This window comes from Agelaius tricolor, unplaced genomic scaffold (assembly GCF_023055355.1).
Source record: "Agelaius tricolor isolate 1412-34295 unplaced genomic scaffold, bAgeTri1.0.p SCAF_17, whole genome shotgun sequence".
Lineage (NCBI taxonomy): Eukaryota > Metazoa > Chordata > Aves > Passeriformes > Icteridae > Agelaius > Agelaius tricolor.
The window spans coordinates 9,767,814-9,786,987 of NW_027269277.1; the positions used below are offsets into that span (position 1 = coordinate 9,767,814).

The 19,174-nt window shown below is 44.8% G+C and overlaps 1 protein-coding gene across 5 annotated transcripts in view; it reads left to right on the top strand.

Annotated features, from left to right (window-relative positions):
* Window positions 1-19,174, top strand: part of GRIA3 (glutamate ionotropic receptor AMPA type subunit 3) — a 145,340-nt gene extending 126,166 nt beyond the window's left edge. For 2 of the 5 annotated variants that reach the window (XM_071442408.1, XM_071442409.1), the window contains one exon: window positions 15,957-16,207. In XM_071442408.1, coding sequence (XP_071298509.1) covers window positions 15,957-16,202 — 246 coding nt within the window. In that variant the 3' untranslated portion in view covers window positions 16,203-16,207. Of the gene's footprint in view, window positions 1-13,696; window positions 13,812-15,956; window positions 16,208-16,791 lie in introns of those variants that run through there. The other 3 variants (XM_071442407.1, XR_011681565.1, XM_071442406.1) reach the window with 3 other exon arrangements.

The window sequence follows — 19,174 nt, forward strand, 5'->3', positions numbered from 1 at the left end:
CATGGGATGTAGAAGACCTCCCGCAGAAGACTAAGCTGAGAGGTGGGGAAGGGGTTAGTGGCTGTTTCTAGAGGTGTGGTAAATCAAAGGGCTTTTTTGTTGCAAAGTGGCTCTTCCTTTGAGGTAGTTCTGTAGGTCCTGAGCCCTGCAGACTGCAGTGTGGCTCCATTGCTGCAGACAGGCAGAGCCTTCGCAGCACATCCCCATCACTGGCCAGGCCCTGCCCCAGCCCAGCAGGAGCCCCACTGCCCTCTCAGGAAAGATGAGTTCTGGTGCTGCCCCTTGTGCACTGCAGCTCCAAGAGTCTTGCTGGCCTCTCTCTCCTCACTGTCCTCCCACCAGAAGCTGCCCCCATCATCTCATCCCATCTCTCCAGTTAATTGTTTATATGAGCACGGCTTCATTTGTAGATCATTCAGAGGAGTCACTGCAAACTGGTTTTTTTTTTCCCTTTTACCTTAAAGGAGGTGGCAGCTGGGGGAATCAGGATGGGGTGGTGAAGGTGCCTGAGGTGCAGATACAGACCTTGCCCTCCATCTCAACCATTGCTCACTTGGGGCAGCTCTCTCTACTGGCTGAGCTGACAGACTCCTCTCTCAGCTTCCCCAGTAGAGACCCGGGCTTGGGAAATCGCTGCCCCCAGTCGGCAATCAGCCACCTCCTGCCTCCTGGCAGTGGGTTGTGCAATGGGTTGTGTGTAGATGTGAGTCATGGCAGACTGCTGGTGCCGGTTTCTTAAGCTGAGTTCCTCTGTGACTGATACTTTAGCTCTTGCTGAAAGCCAGAGGTGAGTATGAGCCTGTTTGCTTGTGCCAGTGGCCATCATTGTACTGCAAAGGACCCGGCCACCCTCCCCTGCTCGTGCTCCCTGCGCTCTGGCATGCGGTGTGCCCATGCTCTGAGAGGAATCGTTCTGAGTTGTGAGTTTGTCTCTTGTTACCCTATCTCACTGCCTCTGGAAAATTAAACAGTGACTTCCATTTTCACAAGGATTTTGGGTCTTGCAGAGGGAAAAAGAAAAGGTATTCAATTGGCTTTCTGCAGACTTTGAATCTCTTGGTTTACAGAGTGCAAGGTTAGGCCTGTGGTCATTCCATGCTCCTGGAATTCACTTGTAATTCAAGACTGAAGAGATTGTGCCATTTTAATGAGTTTGTTTTAAGGCCTCAGCTGACATATGTCTTGTTTTCAGTGCTACCAGTCTGTGCCAGTGCTGGTGTGGAGCAGAGGGTGCCAGTGTTGGTACTGCCCTGGCAAAGGGAATGACCCAATTTCAGTAGTGGTCCTTATTTAACAAGTCTGAAGGGGAATATGGTCCATCCATACCTAATTTCTCTGGGATGCATGTCAATACATGTGGGCTGACTTGGCTGATGCAGACGTTCTGGTACATGCATCAAGACTCATTCACTTAGCTCTCCTAAATGAGCTTGAATTTAGTTTCATGGCAAAATTATTCTCTCTTCAAATGCTCTTATACATGCAAGCTGAGTTCTCAATCATGAGAGAATACAAAATAGCAGTTGTAAAAAAAACATATTCCAGGAAATATGTTGCAGTGTATTACAAGTTTGGAAACTAATTATTTTGTTTATTATACAGTCCTATAATCTTGGAGCTGAGTTATGGCTGAATAGGGATTTAACAAGAATCAGACAAAAGGGGATGCAGATGGCGGTCACAGCCTGAGTGACTTAAGTGAAACTAATTATTCAGTTGCATAGGAACAATTTCCTGCTAAGATAAATTTCCATAGTTCTGCTGTTGATAAATTTCTTGTATTCTTATACCTTCATGGTAACATTTAATGACAATCAACGTGGAAGGAGAATGTTTGAATGCAGCTTCTCATCAACTTTACCTGCCAAGATTCCCTGCTAATTATTTGACTTAATTTCTTTAATATATTCTTTCTTAGGCTGATACCTCTTTTGGACTACATCAGAGAAATGACGTACAATGTAAATTATTTCATTTTCCAATTGTTTCTTTTTAATCATAGAATTACTTTTCCAGTGTGCTAGTTGAGTTCTGCCCTCAGAGCTGTGCTCCTACAATATCCCATTCCCAAGATCTTCGGAGCTGTGAGTGTGGCCATTAGCAGATGGGATCTGTTCCCCCGTGTCTGTGTGCTGTTTTGGTTTGATACATTTTCAGCACAGCCGTTAGCATTTGCAGCATAATTTTTTTAAGTAGCATATTTTTAGAAGAAATCTGTTATGCTTTATTTTAGATGATACCTGATGCCTAAAGAGCACCATTGCCAAACACGTCGTGCATAAAAGAGAACATTTGGGGAAATGGCTATCTTAAAAAGATGCAGCACGATTTATTTGAGCCATTTGTTTGAAATTATGTTCATCAGCATGAATTTCCTTGTCATCCATACTATAGGCCTGTGTTATGAGCTGGAAAAAGATAAAATGGCTGATCAGAGCCAGTGACAGTAACACAGAGCTAATTCATGCTCAGAGCTGGGAAAGTAATATGAAATTACTGTATTGTGCAAATTAGTGACAAAGCAAAATAATGCTTTAAAAGGAAGACACCAGAATATTGGTTTAATTGACAGCTATTACTTTATAGCATATTAAGAAATAATACTGTGTATGTTTTGTGGCAGTGATGAAGTCTTAATGCTCTAGGAGTTCATTGGAGCATCTCAGAGCACTGCTAAGGAGGGCAGAGAGCCTGCTCTGGTTTGCAGAAACAGCGGTGCTGTTGTGCAGATTGTTGAGGGTATTTCCCTGGAGATGGAACTGGGAGAAGCAGCACAATAATTTGGGAAGAGTAGGTTGCCTATGCTGGAAAGGAGTTGGTGGAGTCAGAACCACTGGTGTCCAAGAATTGGAACTGTTTAGTTTTGCCAGTATAACCTTTAGCATCATGGAGACTGTCTTTGCTGCCTTGCCAAAGCCAGCTCAAGACCTGAGTGTGCAAGGAGACCTGTTTGTGCAGCATTAATTGGGGCAGACCTGGGGCTCCTGCCTGGACGCCATGTCCTGCCTTTATGGCCACAAGAAATCTTAAAGACTTGTTAATTATGCACTCCTTTTGATAATATCTGTGGTGCTTAACAGTTAATTTCCATAGATTGTTTACATGAGTCATTTCTCCTGCACTGTAAGTATCAGTATGGGAAAAGTCAAGGCAGAAGGCTTTGTGGTACTGGAAAAGGAAAAAAGGAAACCCAACAGCTGGAAGTGGAGCTCCCAACAGCAGGAGCAGGGCCCTTCCTTTGTATGTCTCCCTGGGGGTCTGGGCTTGGTTGTTTCTCTTTAATACTAGCTGCTGTCATTTAAAATACAAAGGGAAAAGTAAATGCCTTTCTTCTTCTTCAAAGTGACTCTAACGTTTCAGCATTCTGCTCACGTGGACACAGGCACTGGTGCTGCTCTGTGGACTTCTCTGTGCTGCTGGCACTGTAACCATGGGCTGAATGCCTCTAGCTTTTGTACACAACGTAGCTGTTCCTCGAATGTCTTGTGGACTAGCCTTTGGACTAAGCAGCACCCACCTGCAGCCTGCTGAGAAGCCAAGAGCAGGAGTCACAGAAGAAGCCGTTTCAAGAGGAAAATAAAGATGGGGGGAAATGGATGTGCCTAGAGACAAGAGAAAGAGAAGGTGAGGGGATAGCCAGCATGCAAGGTAAGTTGAGTCTCTTGCTCATACCATCCAGGTTAGAAAAGACCCAAGCAGTGGCAGGAAAGGTCCATGCTGCTCTCTCAGATGTTGTAGGTTTGAGCGCGATGTTGGGCACCTGCCCTCCTTTGCTCTTCTTCCATTCTCTCACCACATCTGTACCTCAGGTATCGGGCACTGCTGTGAACGAGCTGCAGTGACTTGCTATGGCTTGTATTTCCTAATCCAATCAGCCTGTATTATTGCATTAGCACTTGGCACTTCTCTTAAATTATGATCCTGTTAGTACAGAGTTTAATTTGTTTGAGCTACATTTGTGAAACGTGTAAATATTCTTTCATAGAGACACTGCTGCTGTCAAACACAGGCTGCAGACTCTGCGGAGAGCAGAAGAACCTGCAGCCTCAGCTGGTAACACATGTGGCTCTGTAGAGGTGTGCACAGTGTCTGTAGATGATACAATGACATCATGCACTCAAACAGCCTAATTTAAAATGTATACCTGGTGACCAAAGGAAAAATGCTTCACATTCCACAAGGATAAACTGGATGCTCCAACCTGTAATGGCAGGTTACTCCTCCCAGTAATGGAGACTATATCAAAGTTCTGTTATGGACAACTATTGCAGCTACTGAGTGCTCAGCAGGAGTTAAATCCATCTGCTGGCAGCGAGGGAGCTGCAGCCCCAGGATGCTCCTCACCATCACTCAGGACCCCGGGGCCTTGAGCAAAGGGAACTGCTGCTGGCATCCTCTGCCAGGGGATTTATTGCTCTGCCTCCAAGCACTACCCCAGTCATCAACATGCAGCATATTTCTTAGGTGGCTGGGGGATATATAGGGCTTGAGGTGCTGAGTTTTAAATTTTCTAATTGTGCAAGCTCTTTGTCTTTCCCAGCTAGATGGCTTTCCCTTTTATCCCTTCCTCTGCCCACCCATAAAGCATTTCAATCCCTCAAATGTTGACTCTTGGAAATGTGCAGCTGCTGGTAACACGGGGCAGGGGAAAAGTGGTGTGGGTCTGAAATGATAGCAAAGAGCAACCAAGAGCTCATTATTTAAAAAAGAAATGCCCAGTGCTTTTTGCATTTTTTCATTGAATATTGAATGTTTAGTGTGGAATACCAAAAATCACTTTTTGAGACAGAAGGTAGGTAGTAGTGATTGACAAGAAGGAACAGGGATTGACCATGTGGGTTTTTGCCTGTATTTTCAGGGCTCTTCACTCCTCCTTGAGGTACCAGGCAACTGTAGTGTTTAAACAAACATACTGGGTTTGGATAACGAGCCCAAGCAAAGTCTTCCCCATCCCTCAGTGTGGGTGTGTCACAAAACATGAAGCCATGGCACAGAGACATTGCTAAATTGGTAAATTGCAACAGGCAGCTGGATGATCTGATCTGAGCAAGGGCAGAGCCCTTGGACGATGCACTCACCCGCAGGTTTTGTATCTATTCAGAAGTTATTTCAGTAACAAGATCTGACAAAAAGTCCATTCAATAGTTACAGATCAGGCTGGGATTTATACAGCTTGGGGGAATAAAGTGCCTTATTTGATTTAGATGGGTCTTTAACCTCGAGCTATGCCCTCTAGAGAGTAGTGCTGGACTTGGTGTATCTTCCTAGATTGTTTCTATCTTTATATTTTAATGATACCAAGATGGTTGTTAGTGATATTTTTTATGGTATCCTGTCAAATTAAGCAGAGGGCCTGGACTTGATTTCTGCCTTTGTCAGTCCCTGCACAGCCCTGTGCCTGTGCAGGCTGGCTCAGGGATGCAGCAGTGGCCACTTGCCTTCTGGCCCACTCAGCTCCGGTCAACAGCACTGGAGGCTGCATTCAGCATCACCTCCTCTCCTCCTGCCAGCAGGGCAGGGAAGACTGGTGGTTCTGTGTGATGTGTAGGAGTGAAGGATTTCTCTGCTTGGCTGGAAGCACTGCCAGGCAGTGGTGCCATTGTTCAGGGTCACACTGAGGGTAGCTCAGTTGGTCAAAGCAGGGTGCTGATAAGACCAAGATTGTGGGTTCAATCCCTGTATAGACCTTTCATTTCAGAGCTGGACTCACTGGTCCTTGTGGGTCCCTTCCAGCTCAGAATGTTTTGTTATTCTGTAATCTCTGTGGTCTTCAGGTATTTGCCTCTCAGAGCATGGTAAATGTGGCGTGTCCCACATGTCACAGCAAGCTGCCCTCTGTGCTTTCACTGAAGTTAGGGGGGATTAGCCAGTGACACCAGCAGGAACAATTAATTCAGTGTTTTCAGTAGTTTTGTCCAAGAGGATTTTAGGAAGGGTTTTGGATTTAGAAAATGCTTACTTGTTTGTACCTTATTCTTCTTGCCTTTCTCTGACACTGTGAGGTGGATTTTAGAAACCCAAGTGTTTAACATCTGAACTGTCTGATGTTATAATGGTTTTGGTTGGGTTGAGCTGATGTCAGCAATCCCAGGGATGTTCATAAGGAGCGGCTCTGGTCATAAGGAACAAAGGAAGACATTTCTTGCTGTAAAAGGGAGAGTGCTCCAAATATGTCAGATTCCTAAACTAAAAGGATTAGGCAAAACCAACAGAGATTATTTAATTATAAAACAAGTTTATTATTATTTAATGATAAACAAGTAAAAAACCACTTTATAATGTACTAATCAAGATGTGGTACCACCATGGGCTCTCACGTCCTTCACATCACTGAGATTTGGACAGGAGGGCAATGAGCCCTTTGCAGAGGCTGAGCCCTTGGTCTGACCATGGGGCTTGGCCAGGTCAGAACTCTGATGCAGAGGGAGGATGTCACCTTTCATTAGGAAGGACAAATTTGGACTCTTAGGAGGGACAGATTTGCCAGAAGCCTCCTGTGGCTTTATGTTGCTCTGATGCCACAAATCAGCAATAAATCTGGCCTAGCCAGATACTAGAGCAGATTTACAGCTGTTCTGTGCCATGCAGTGTGACACAGCCAGAGCCCGGGGTTGTCTTTGGCACTGTGATTTCACTTTCTCCTGTGCACCCAAAGGACCAGTACCAAGTACAGGGAATCACAAACAGCTTTGCTGTAAGTGCTGCATCCCAAGGGATGTGTGCCTGCATTTCCATGACACTTCTCTAACCAGAGGAATTGGTTGTCTGCTGTTGTACTGCTGGGAAAAATGAATGAGGACATGTTGGCAACACACAGGATTGTGCATTGTGGTAGCTGCAGTGTTAAATACAGAGGGAGGTCTGTTAGCCAAGGACAGTTCTGGTGACCATATTTGCTGTTTGGAGCCAGCATCCATCTGCTTTTGTGAGAAGGATCCCCACTGCCACTGGCCTTAAATTGCTTTGCTTCACCTCTAAATGAACTCTGTATTGCTGGGTGAGATGGCCCACGTCCCTCCACAGTGCTGCTGGGGACATGGATGTCCTGGCCAAGTAGCCCTGCAGAAGCCTGTGGAGCTCTCCTGTGCAGGGGCCACTCCTGAGCAGTGAAGCTGCAGTGGTTGGAGTTCTTGCCCAGTGTTTGACATCTCCTGAGCCAGCCAGGCATCCCTCCCTGGCTGAAGTGCTGATCAGGTCTGCTGCACCTTGTGCTCTGCTATCCTGAGCTACAGCCCCAGGCACACAAGAAAAGAGGATGTGTTCAAGACCAGAGAGGAGCTCTCAATGCTGAATGTTATTCTGGCCTTCCTTCATGGGTGATTTCTTTATGCTCTACCCCCAAAAAAGCTATGTTTGGATTCTCAAGATGCTGCAAGCAACACTGTTGTGAAAATGCCACACTGTACACCTGTTACTCTACAGAAAATCAGGAACCAGCTGATGGTGAGTGAAGGAACACTTGCAGCTGTAAAACCCAGGTAGTGAGAGGTGCCAGGACAGTCCATGCACTGCGCTCCCCATCCTGTGCCACCCCGAGGAAGCCCTTTAACTGGTGCTTTGAAGAGCCTTGCTTGTTGCACCTTTACTTTGCAGCTTGCTTTCCTGAAAGATTGCATCTAAAACTTGTAAATGAATTCTGAGCAATGGTTTGTCTGGTTTGAAAGGAGCAGCGTGCCGTCTGCCGAGTTCATTCACTCTCCTTGGCAGTGATTGGGTTTGGGTATAACATTTATATTACATCCATTAGAGCATGGAATGGGATGTGAATTATCCAAAGCTGTTCCAATCATCACTTAAATCTTTTTTAGATTGCAAGTAATAAACATAACTACAGTGTTGCTGAGACTTCATGCCACTCAAACACCAGTTAGACAGAGCTGAAAAAAGTCTGCAGATTATTGGGTAAGTTGTTCAAGTCCTAAAGTGACTTCTGTTCACATTTCTCACCTCTAGTGGGCATTGACTCCTTGTATCACCTGCTGCAACTTTGAGGACCAACCCAAACACTGGCTGCAAAGGCACTGGCATCTTTCCTGGAAAATGGCCCTTTCCTGGCAAGATCACAATGTTCTTTTCATAAATTAACAGCGCTTTTCCAAGAAACTGCTCAGATTCTTCACTGCAGTCCAAGTTCCTTCAGGAAGGGGTCCTGTTTACAGCACTAGCACACAATCATGATGGCCAATAACTGGAACCCACCTGCCAAAAGGAGCAGACTGGCCAGCCTTTGCAGTCATCTGTGGGACTGCAGCCTGCTGGGCATGTGTCTTAAGCTGGTAGAAGTTAGTGATGGCAGTAGGTGGAACATCTGGTTTGGGGTTATCTTCTTTAAACAGGTGCAGGTGAAACCATGACAATTAACCTAAAAAGCCATTAATCACACCACTAAAAACCTGTTATGATTTATAGTTTGAGAGGGTCAGAAGTTCTACCTTCCCACTTTCAGGACTAATAAAGATCTACTTCGTCGATGATTAAATTACTTGTCTTCTACTTCAAGCTTGTTCTGACCAGAATGAATGGAAAGAAGTATTATAACACCACCAGTTTTTTCAGTGGAGATAACATTTACTGCAACTAACCTGAAACTGGGGCTTTGGTAAGAGGAGGCAAGCCAAGAAATCCCTCAGACAGGTAAGGCTGTCTCCAAGAGAAGAGGAGAGAGTGGATGGCCTCTGAGTCATTGTGCTCTCTCTTTTTTATATTAATTGCATTACTAGAAGATGGGTAATAATGAAATATAAATGTAATAAATGCTTTGCAAAAAACACATAGCAGCTCCTTCTTCTGAGAAAGAGCATCTGCATGGTGAACATACTCAGCCTGGAAACAATGCCATGTTTTGTACAGGATCAACCTGCATGACAAAGTGTTGTAGCACCTCCTGAATTTGAGGAAGAGATGGCCCAAGTTTTTAAATTGAACCTGAAACTTTGGGGATGCAGCTCAGGGGTGAGATTTTAATGAGTTTGTTTTTCAAAAATCAGTTCATTCCATCAGTATCATGCTGTCCTCTGGGACCAGCAGCAGCAAAGGCTGCAAAGAGCTTCTGGTTCTGGTGTCCTGCACCCAGATGGGCTGAAGTGCAGCAGGGAGGAGGCCCCAGGGCCCCACAGCAAAAGGAAAAGGAGGTCCCCTTTGGGATGGTGTCATATTAAATCTGGAAAAGGGCTGGCACAGCTTGTTTTGTAGCTGTAGCTGATGGCTGAAGAGGGGAAGGTTATGCTGCCAGCACCTGAACGGAGTCTCCTAACAGGGTGGCAGAGAAACAAAACAGCTGAAACACCAATAAACCCCACTTCTGTCAAGGTATAAAATCGTGTTTGTGGCAGTCTCTGTAAAGCCTATAAAACAGGTGGGCATTGATCTTACAGTCATGCTGCTCTTAAAAGAAACAATCATTGCAGATGGCTTAATTCCCCTCTAAGGGCAGTACTATCCCTTATGAGGCTCCTGGTATTGTTTCTCTAAACTGAAGTCTTCCAATCATTTGTAGAAAAAAAATCTTAGCAGGGTTTGGTAAAGCTGCCCAAGAGAACCAACCTCACAGGTTTAAGCCTGTATGACTCAGATCATACTGGATGAAAAAACAAAAGCAAGGAAACAACAAAATCCTTCAGTTGTGGGAAGGAAGAAAAAGACTGCAAGTTTCTGGACAAGAATACCATCCTGTGGAATCCAAAATGCTGACATCCCAATCCAGATGGCCTCATCTCATTTTCTTGGCATAGAGAGCACAACAAGAGAACACAAGCTCTCAAACCTCTGAACATTTTACTTTTATCAAAGCAACCAAGCTAACAGAGAGAGGTCTGGAAACCACACAGGGGAGATGAAAAAGAATCCCATCAGAAATTAAAGCATGGAAAAACAGTGGAAAACCACCTAGGAAAGGGCTGAGGACTTCATAGAATATCCCATACAGCTCAACAACAGAAACATAATAAAAAAAAATAAAAAAAAAAAAAAAACAACAACTGGAAAGCACAAAAGTATCTCAAGAAAACTACAAGGAAATTGAAGTCCTTTGAGACAGAGCCCCAGAAAATGAGGAAATCATCCTCTGAAGTGGACAGTGAGAGAAGCAGGTGGCTGGTGACACAGCCTTCCCATGGGACCCAGACAAGCCATTTAGTGTCTCCATTCCTCTGCCTCTGAGGCAATTCTAAATATCCCCCCTCAGTCAAGCAGTCCCAGGAAAAGCAGTGACAAATCCCCTTCCTGGACCCAGCAGGCACCACTCCTGGAAGAACCTTGCAGTTCCCCCTCTAACAACCATCAGAACACTTTGCAGCTTGGTGGCCTTGGGCTGGCTGGCCCAGGCAGGGTGCTGGCACTGCCCAAGGACCAGCTCAGTGTGAGCTGAGGGTGACACAGAGGATTTGTGTTCCATGGGCACTGCTGAGCACTCAGTGAAAAATGCCAAGATCCAGACATGGCTCTCTGCACTTCCATCAGAATCTCAGCCAAAGCCATGACTGACTCTGACTGTTTAATTGAACCAGGCTAGACAGCTACTCAGAGATGAGCAATGGGAAAATGTATCAGCAACAAGGCTCACTTTCCAATATATCTACTTAGCTTGGGAATTTGGGATTTGAGGAGTCCATCCTACACCTGCTCATACTGCATTCCTGAAGTGCTGGACCAGGGGTTGCAGAGGCATCAGGCCTTCTCCCACTATAAGCTTTCTCAAATCCTGCTGCAAAAGAAACAGCTCATGCATTGGGAGGTTTTGGGATTTATTTCCTGGAAGCAGGCAAAATTGTTCCTTAGGACTTTGATGAAACCAAATCACCTATCTCCTACCCAGGCTGAGGGAATGTGGTACCTCACCTGGCAAACAGGACTGTGACAAATGGTAATGAAAACCCCAGTTTAGGCAAATTCCCATCTGTTTAGTTAAGATAATTTTAGTTTACTACTTTTTCTTTTTTTTTTTTTTTTTTGGCAGTTGCGTGTGCACAATTAGCTGCAATCTTGGCTTAAAAAAAATAAAGCACCCTAATTAGCATATTAAGCCTCCTCATTTCCCAATACTGTATAATGTTGTGAAAGCTAATCTATAATGTATTGGATGTTATGCAAATTCTCAGTACTCCGTATGGGGTTTACAAAGGCATGCAAATTAAAAATAGTGCCTTGGAATAGGACTGGGGGGAGGGGAAAATTTGCACAATAAAATATGCAGGTAGGAGGAAAGGTGTTTATAACCTTCTTCCTATTGTTTGTGTATTCTCAGCTGCACAATGCTTTTCAAAGCTGAGAGATGTATTGCATAAAATCTCTCCAAATTGGATAGTTTTAAAATGAAATTTAAAATGAGAGTACTGTTCTCTGAGCAATAATTCACCCTGCTCTCTGCTGGGACTTGTAAGGGGAAGGTAAAGGCGCTGAGTTTTCACTGGCTGGCATTGCAGGCATGCACAGCTGTTCGTAGTGTGTTTGTCCGGGGGTCACCGGGGGTCTCGGCACAGCCCAGCTGCCCCGGAGGGTCCGTGGTGGTGGCTTGGCCAGGACCTGGCTGCTGCCCATCGGTGTGACCGAGAGGGGCAGGAGTGTTCCCTGCCCCCGGGCTGGTGGCAGGTCCCGGGGCGTGCTTTGATCCCGTTCATGTTTTACAGCCCACCTGCAGGAGGATGCGGGCGAGCTGCAGCACAGCTGGCTTTTTAGGATGCCTCTGGCTCCTGGTGGAGGAGCTCAGCCTGCTGCCAGTGCCGGGCCAGCAGGCACGGTCTGTCTCATGTGGCTTGTCACTGCCACCCGTTGGCTGTGTCCAGCTGAGTGTGTACAGCCAGATCTGATTGATACTTAATTAGATTACAGCTGCTGCTTAAAAATAGCCATTTTATAAAAATAAAGTCTTGGCTGGTGTCAAACTGAGCCCTGTGCAGGCCAGGAGTGAGCGGTGCTGCCTCTGCCTGGACAGCCAGGCAGCTCCGCAGGCGGTGCTGGCAGTGCTGCCACTGGGACCAGGAGTTGTCCCCACCTTGCTGGCTTTCCCCTGCTCTTGCCTCCCTGCTGGCCTGGTGACACTACACAGGGTCATGTTGGAGCAGCCATGGAGCATTCAGCTCAGGAGCTCCTGAATACAATCATTTTTCTCATGATAGCCCACAAGGTTCCTGGGCTTGGCTGCCACCCTCCTGCCAAAGAGCACGGAGCATCTCTGAGAGCAACTCTTCCCAGCATCAGCCACCAACAGTCTCACAGCCATCCCAAAAGCAGCTTCATGGCAGATGAGGGAACAGGGCTTTTCTTTACCTGCTACTTCTTCCAGCATCTTGCCCTGCCCCAGGCATGGCAGGGCTCAGCCATTCCTGTTGCTCAGAGTTGTGAGCCCTCCCAGTCTGGGGATGTTTCCCTAAATGCCAGTGTGCAATTTAGCTTATATTTAAGGTGTTTTGTATAGGTCTTGCTGCTCTTTCTCCTGAGTCTCTTCTGCTCTGCAGAGAATCAGACACTTAGGGCAGGGGTGGGAGAAAGGCAGAGAGCAGCAAGACCCGGACATGAGGCTGGCACTGGGGGAGGCGTGGGCATCTCCTGTGTCTCCTCTGCTGACAGCAGGCCTGAACGGACCCAAAGCAGGCTGTGCACACGTCTGCCTGGTGCCATCCCGTGCAAAGTGGCACAGCATTGCTGGGAATAAGAGCCCAGCCCTGTACGGCCGTGGAGCAGGGATCAGAGCTGTTCAACCAGGAGCAGGAGCTGATGTCCCTTACACAGGGAGCCTGTCTGATGGAAATAGGCAGGAAAAAAACCAAGACTTCACACAAGGAGGAAGTGGAAATGACAAAACCTAACTGAGAGCTCCTCAGGTGCTGCTTTCCCACATGGAAGGGCAGATGAGCTCAGCCCCCCTGGGCTGTGGGCTCTTGGCAGCACGAGTCAGCAACTCCATTTATCCTGCCAACATTTCCCACCCTGGGCATTTCCATATTCATCAGTTTGCTTCATAGAGGTCTGCATTTGCTTATTTTCTGCTGCAGTTCCCTGGACTGGGGGAGTTGGAGATGCAGCATTCCAGGGAGCGCAGCCGAGTGTGGTGCCTCCGAGCGCAGCCCCTGCAGCGCCGGCCGCGGGAGCTGGAGGAGGCAGCGCGGGGGAAAGGGCTATGATGGCCACAAAATCCTGTGATGGCCACAAAATCCTGTGATGGCTGCAAAATCCTGTGATGGCTGCAAAATCCTGTGGCAGCCACGAAATCCCCCTCCAGGGATCCAGCCTGGGGGTTTTTGCTTTGCAGATGTGCACAGAGACCCGCCGGGCACGGGGGCTGCTGGGGATCAGGGGCTACAAGCGTTGTTCCACCATGGGCAGCCACAGTGGCCGGTGTGGGGGCTTCTGTCTGTCTGTCTGTCAGTGCAATAGGGGGGTCCTGCTGGATCAAACCCACCCAGATGTGTAAAGCTACTGCAAGTGCCTGTGGCACACCAAAGTGGGAGATTGGCCTTGCTTTGTTTCTACTGCCTTCATTTAACAGTGAGTGCCGATTACTCAAAGCGATATGGGCAGGACCTGGTAATGTAGAGATGCTCTAGCCTTAACTTAAGGGGATGATCCAGTTGCCTGCAGTGTAAATACTTTGTGGCCAGGAACCCTGCTTTATCGCTTTGTATAGTTTTAAAGTAGTTTAAAGATTGAATAACATAAAATAACATAATATAATGTTATTTATGTTATTTCCCACGTGAAGAACTCCTGTAAACCTTGCAGTATTGAAACTCAGTGAACAAGGCATCTTAGACAAGCTGAAAAACAAATGGTGGTACGATAAGGGTGAATGTGGAGCCAAGGACTCCGGAAGTAAGGTCAGTCGCTGAAGGTCTTTTTGTACTGATTAGCAATCACATTTTGACCCACTGTTTGTTTATACCAAGAATGACTTTCAAAAATTGCTATTTACATTTTGAAGGTTGAAAGAAAAGAGTAGAAAAAAATAAGTAAGTCTCAGAACATGACAGCATTTTTCTTATGTGCAGTAGCAGACTGTAGTTGTAAGTATATTTCTGTGTGAGTATTTTGCTAGAAACATGCTAAGAGAAGCCCCTAAAGCCTCCCAAGCTGGTGTCTTTATTTAAATGTGCAAGTTTCAGCACAGTCACTGTCTATTATTCAGGCCAGCATCTTTTCTTATTTTTATTGAAAAAGCCCATTTTTGTTTCAAAATTATTACTTAAGTTCTCTACATGTCAGTTTGGGAAATGGTCACATGCTTGCTAAGGGCACAAATTTTTAGGACAGACAGCTGATAAGGAAAAAACCTTTCCTCCCCTATTTGCCAATTCATTTTAAAATTGATTGGATTTAAAAAAATCTAGAAATACTAATGGTGAATCATTACCTAAATATTGTATATTCTTTTTTATACTGCTTTGAACCATTTTGCTGCTGTACTGTCCTGTCATCCACCAGCTGTGCTGTGGGGCTGTCCAGCCTCATGCAGGACCACTGTAGACCCCAGGGCAGGTCCCACCCCTGAGATGCATTGGCCCAGTAGCTGCACATTTAAATTGTAGGGAATATTTATTTACACCATTCAGTTAAAAGAAGGACTTTTATTTTTTATGCTTATAGACCCATTGGGGAGAAAAACTCTGTAAAAGTGCTGGGCTTGTTGAAGTGAAGGACATTTTCAAAGGCACCAAGAGGAGGAGGAATCCAGCTCCAGCTGAAATCGGTCGCAGTTGAGTGCCTAACTCCTTTGGTGCCTTTGGAAGTGCTCTCTGTAATCATTCAAACAGAAAACTATAATTTCAGAGCACCCTTTCAGTGTTGGAGGACAATTTCAAGTTCTGGTGAAGCCAATAATAAAATTTCATTGATTTCAGTAGGACTGGAAGTTGCTTAGGGCACAGCCCAGTAGCTGTTGTGTCAGATAAATTTGGGATCATGGGATATCTAAATACACAGCAGCTGCCAAAGGGAAGTGTGATCAAAAAGAGGTATAAATGATTAAGATCTTTAGTGTAAATGGCAGCTTGTTTGCTGCAATCACATGTATCCAAACTGTCTGTGAAACACACAGACACAAGGTAAATCATATTTCACTCTGACTATATGCAAATTCAGCTCTCCCTAGAGAGAATCGTTAACTGAGCTCTGTCAGCAGTGCCTTCTCTGGGCACAGACAAGTTTCTTTGGCACCTGCCCGTCCACCTGGGCCAGTGTGGTGTGGCAGCCCAGCCAGCTGTGCCAGCCAGGAGCTGTTCCTGCCCACAGCCACCCACCCATGCAGCAGCAGAAGGGTTGCAGCTCTATTTAATGCCATTCCATAACCTTGTTTTAAAAAATGCAAGCTTCTCCCCCATCTGACATGTATTGAAGGAAGATAAACCCTGACCAATGATTTTTGTGTTACATTGTCTGGTTCCATTCAATAACTCACTCTCCAGAAGGTGCTAGTTTAGCTCAGGGCTCTGCTACTTGACCTCTAAGTAACTGACCATCTATCTAAGGTGTTTTTTTTTTTTCCTAACTGTTGAAAAAAGGTAGTTAAGTTCAGCAGCATCTCAAGAGTTTTACCTACATTGACCAAACCCAAGTGTGTAGTGGTTTGGCTTTTTCTTTTTCTAGTTTTGTCATGGCCTTCTGTAAATCCTGCTGTTTTATGCAGCCACCAGCACAACTTTCCCCCAGTGCCTTTGCCACCTGCTCAGCCATAGGCAACCTTGCTCTGGGACACCAAAGGCCTGGGGAAGTCAGTGGCCAAAAAACCCTCATTGCCTTGGAGTGAGCCAGGGTTTCACCCAGCACAGGGTGGAGGGCAGAGCAGTCACTGCTGTGCAGCCCCAGGCTGCGGGGATGGGGGGACAGCCCTGGTCCGTGGGCCAGACACTGAGCACCATGAGTGTAGCTATTCCAGCTAGGCCTAATGCAAATAGCCTGTTGTCTGTCTGTCTGTCTGTGTGTCTGCTGCTCTCAGCAGAGCTAACAGCGTGGCTGGTTTCTCTTAGGACAAGACGAGCGCTCTGAGCCTGAGCAATGTTGCGGGCGTGTTCTATATCCTTGTGGGAGGCCTGGGGCTGGCCATGATGGTGGCACTGATCGAGTTCTGCTACAAGTCTCGGGCCGAGTCCAAGAGAATGAAGCTCACCAAGAACACGCAGAACTTCAAACCTGCTCCTGCCACCAACACCCAGAATTATGCTACCTACAGGGAAGGCTACAACGTGTACGGCACAGAGAGTGTGAAAATCTAGGGGTACGGCTGCGGGCCGGGAGGAACCCTCTGCCTGTTCTTTTGCTGCCCTTTGTTTTAGCTGTCTGTGCTGTTCTGTTGTGTGCACCAGGGGCTGCTGCAAGAGGCTTTTGAAACACCATCTTGTGGCAGTTTTTGAGTCATTTAAATTTCTTCCCTGATCAGAAGTAGGATCAGAAAGGTACAATTCTGTTTTATACACAGAGGTAGCTGGCTTTGTGCTGAAGTGAGTAACTCCTCTCTCCAGCATCATGCGAGTTCAAATGAAAGTATTTTGTTAATTGCTTTAAAAATCACTATAATCAGAATTCTCATCTCTCTTGTCACCAATCTCTTCCTCTTTGTTTTGTAAGCTATAATCAGATCAGGTAAGTGCTTTTAGGAAATTTCAAAAAAAACTTGCAATACAAAGAAACCTTCTACACTAGAATTCATGATTTCTAAAGCAGGAAAAGTAGAGCTGAATTTCTGACAAATTATTCTGAAAAGGCCTGGTTAGCCCCTTGCCCACAATCTGTGCCTCTCCATGGGCTGAGCTCCCCTGCCCCTCGCTGCCAGGCAGTGATGAAATCTCTCTGGTTTTATTTTAGATCTTCACCCTGACAGCATGCAAGACAAAAAGCAGCAGAGAATGTGGCTACTTCATGGATTTGGACCATCTGAGCCAGTTGTACTCTCTCCGAGGTGTCAGGCATGACACGCATTGATGATGGTGCAATGTACTTTTAATAGGAAAAACTGGTATTTTTTCCTTCAGTGCCTTATGGAAGACTCTGAGACTCACAACAATGCAAACCATCACTGAAATATTCTTGCTTTGCTTCAAAGAAGTAAAAGAAGAGAGGAAAAGAAAAGAAAAATAAAAGAAAAAAAGAAACAAATGAAAGGGGAAAAGAAAAGGACTGGTAAAAAGATATTGGTATGTGAAAAAAAAATTCTTGTAAAAAAAGATCAGTGCAACAAAAGCCATTCTTTGATACCACTGCACAGTAACTGAACTTGTGTCCTGAAAGCAGCTGCAGCTGGTTTCATCAGCCACCCCAATCGTATCAAATTATGAAACTGCTCCTGACACAAAGCCTCAGAAATCTGCTGCGTGCAAACGCGGACTGGCCTGCCACTGCTTGTATGAGCTGATGTCAAGATGTTTCAGTATTTACTTACAGTGGTGTCATTTTATTTTTTTTCTGAGCCACTTTAACCTCTCCGGCTAATTTGAGCAATTCTGTATAGCAGCAAAAGGAGGGAAAGAATCCGTGCATTCAAACCAATTAAGGTCAATGACTGTGAATCTGTAAATCCAAAAGAAAGTAATTTGTGGGACTGCATGTCTTGCTTCCAGATCAGTAAATTAATTTCTTGACAAGGTAGCTAAAGTGCAGGAAGAAAATATTGCATTCCTTTTTTTTTGTTCTATCATCAGGCATACCTACAGGTGCTTTATTAAAATGACATTGGGTGGCTTTTAAAATTAAAAGACAAAAAGGAAAAGCTACTTGCTGTTTAAATTCAGACCATATATATCTTTTCTTGCTGTGCATTTGCATTTTAATTCACTGTTTAATATCAAGCAATGAAGCAAGAGAAAGGCAGGTTAGTTTTTCCCAGGCCTGCTTCTGCTTCTCCCCAGTTCTCCCACCCAGCACCGTGCTCAGCTAACGCTCCTCAGTATCGGTCCTTGTAAAACAGAAGCAAGGAAAGAGGACAGAAACTCCAGTTTAGCTGCAGTTCCAGAGTAATAGTAAGCGATCTAACATGACTCCTGCTAGTACTGTTATACTCTATCAGCTCCTGCCAGCTCTTGTTTCATGCCTGGTGAGAGGATGCTCTGTCCCTGCCTCTCTGTGAGGAGGACGCCGCGCTCCAGGAGGAGCTCACTGTTACTCACATCCAACATCTTAGACAGCAGCATTTCAGCCTTGAACCTCTGCCTGGAAACTACTTAACTTCATCTCTAAAATAAAAATAAAAATTAAAAAAAAAAAAAAAGAAAAAGAAAAAAAAAATCCACAAAACTTTAAACATATTGTCAATCACATGGGAAATGTTCAATGGAATATCTGCTTACTAATTACCTCTAATCGACAATATGTATTTTCCGTAGTTTATGATAGAGTTTTATTTCGTCAATAACATACAGTGAAAAAGAAACTCATTTAAACCAGTCTGACCCTTAGGCATTTAGTTTGCTGATGATAGATTTGAACTTTTAATAGGATTTAAAAACAAACAAAAAACAAAAAAAATAATAAAAAGAAAAGTCTTGTTAAAAATATGTATTTCCGACAAAATGTAATATAAAATCATTTTAAAAGCTCATAGGAGAATAATTTATTGTTCAAGTTTTTAACGAGATATTGACAAAAAATTGTTTTGTTTTCATTTTCTTTTCATGAAACTCTGATTTTTTTTCAACTTCTGAACACGATCACGTCCCCAGCAAGGGTGAGCTAAAGCTGTGCAGTTATGAGTTGTATTTAAAACAAACATTTTTCTTAAAAGCTGTATAAAATATGTATGTTTATCAGATCAATTTTTAAGAGTGGAGGCTTCACACCAGTGAAGGGAGTTTGGTAAATGGTTCGATATTTTTTAAACTTGCATGTAAATCTAAAATGTGTTGAGTGCTTACCAATTCTGGCTACCAACTTCAAGCTATCAGAAGTTTGGCAGTAGTCTCATGATGATTTGTTTTGGTATATTTTTTTTAATTTGTTTTGCTTCAGGGGCTTTGGGGGGGTTCTCTCCTTTTTCTTTTTTTTCTCCTCTTTTTTGTTTTTTTGGTAATTTAAGTTCCTATTTTTGGTCGTTGAAGCTGCACTTGAGTGAGCAGAAAAATTGCCAAGCAAACTAATGGCTGTAAAAGCATAAACTGCATGTGTGGACATCAATTACTGAGCCTCATTTTGATGAGGTGTTGTACAAAGAGTTTTAATACATTTTGTAAATAAAACTGTAAAGAAAAAAATTAAA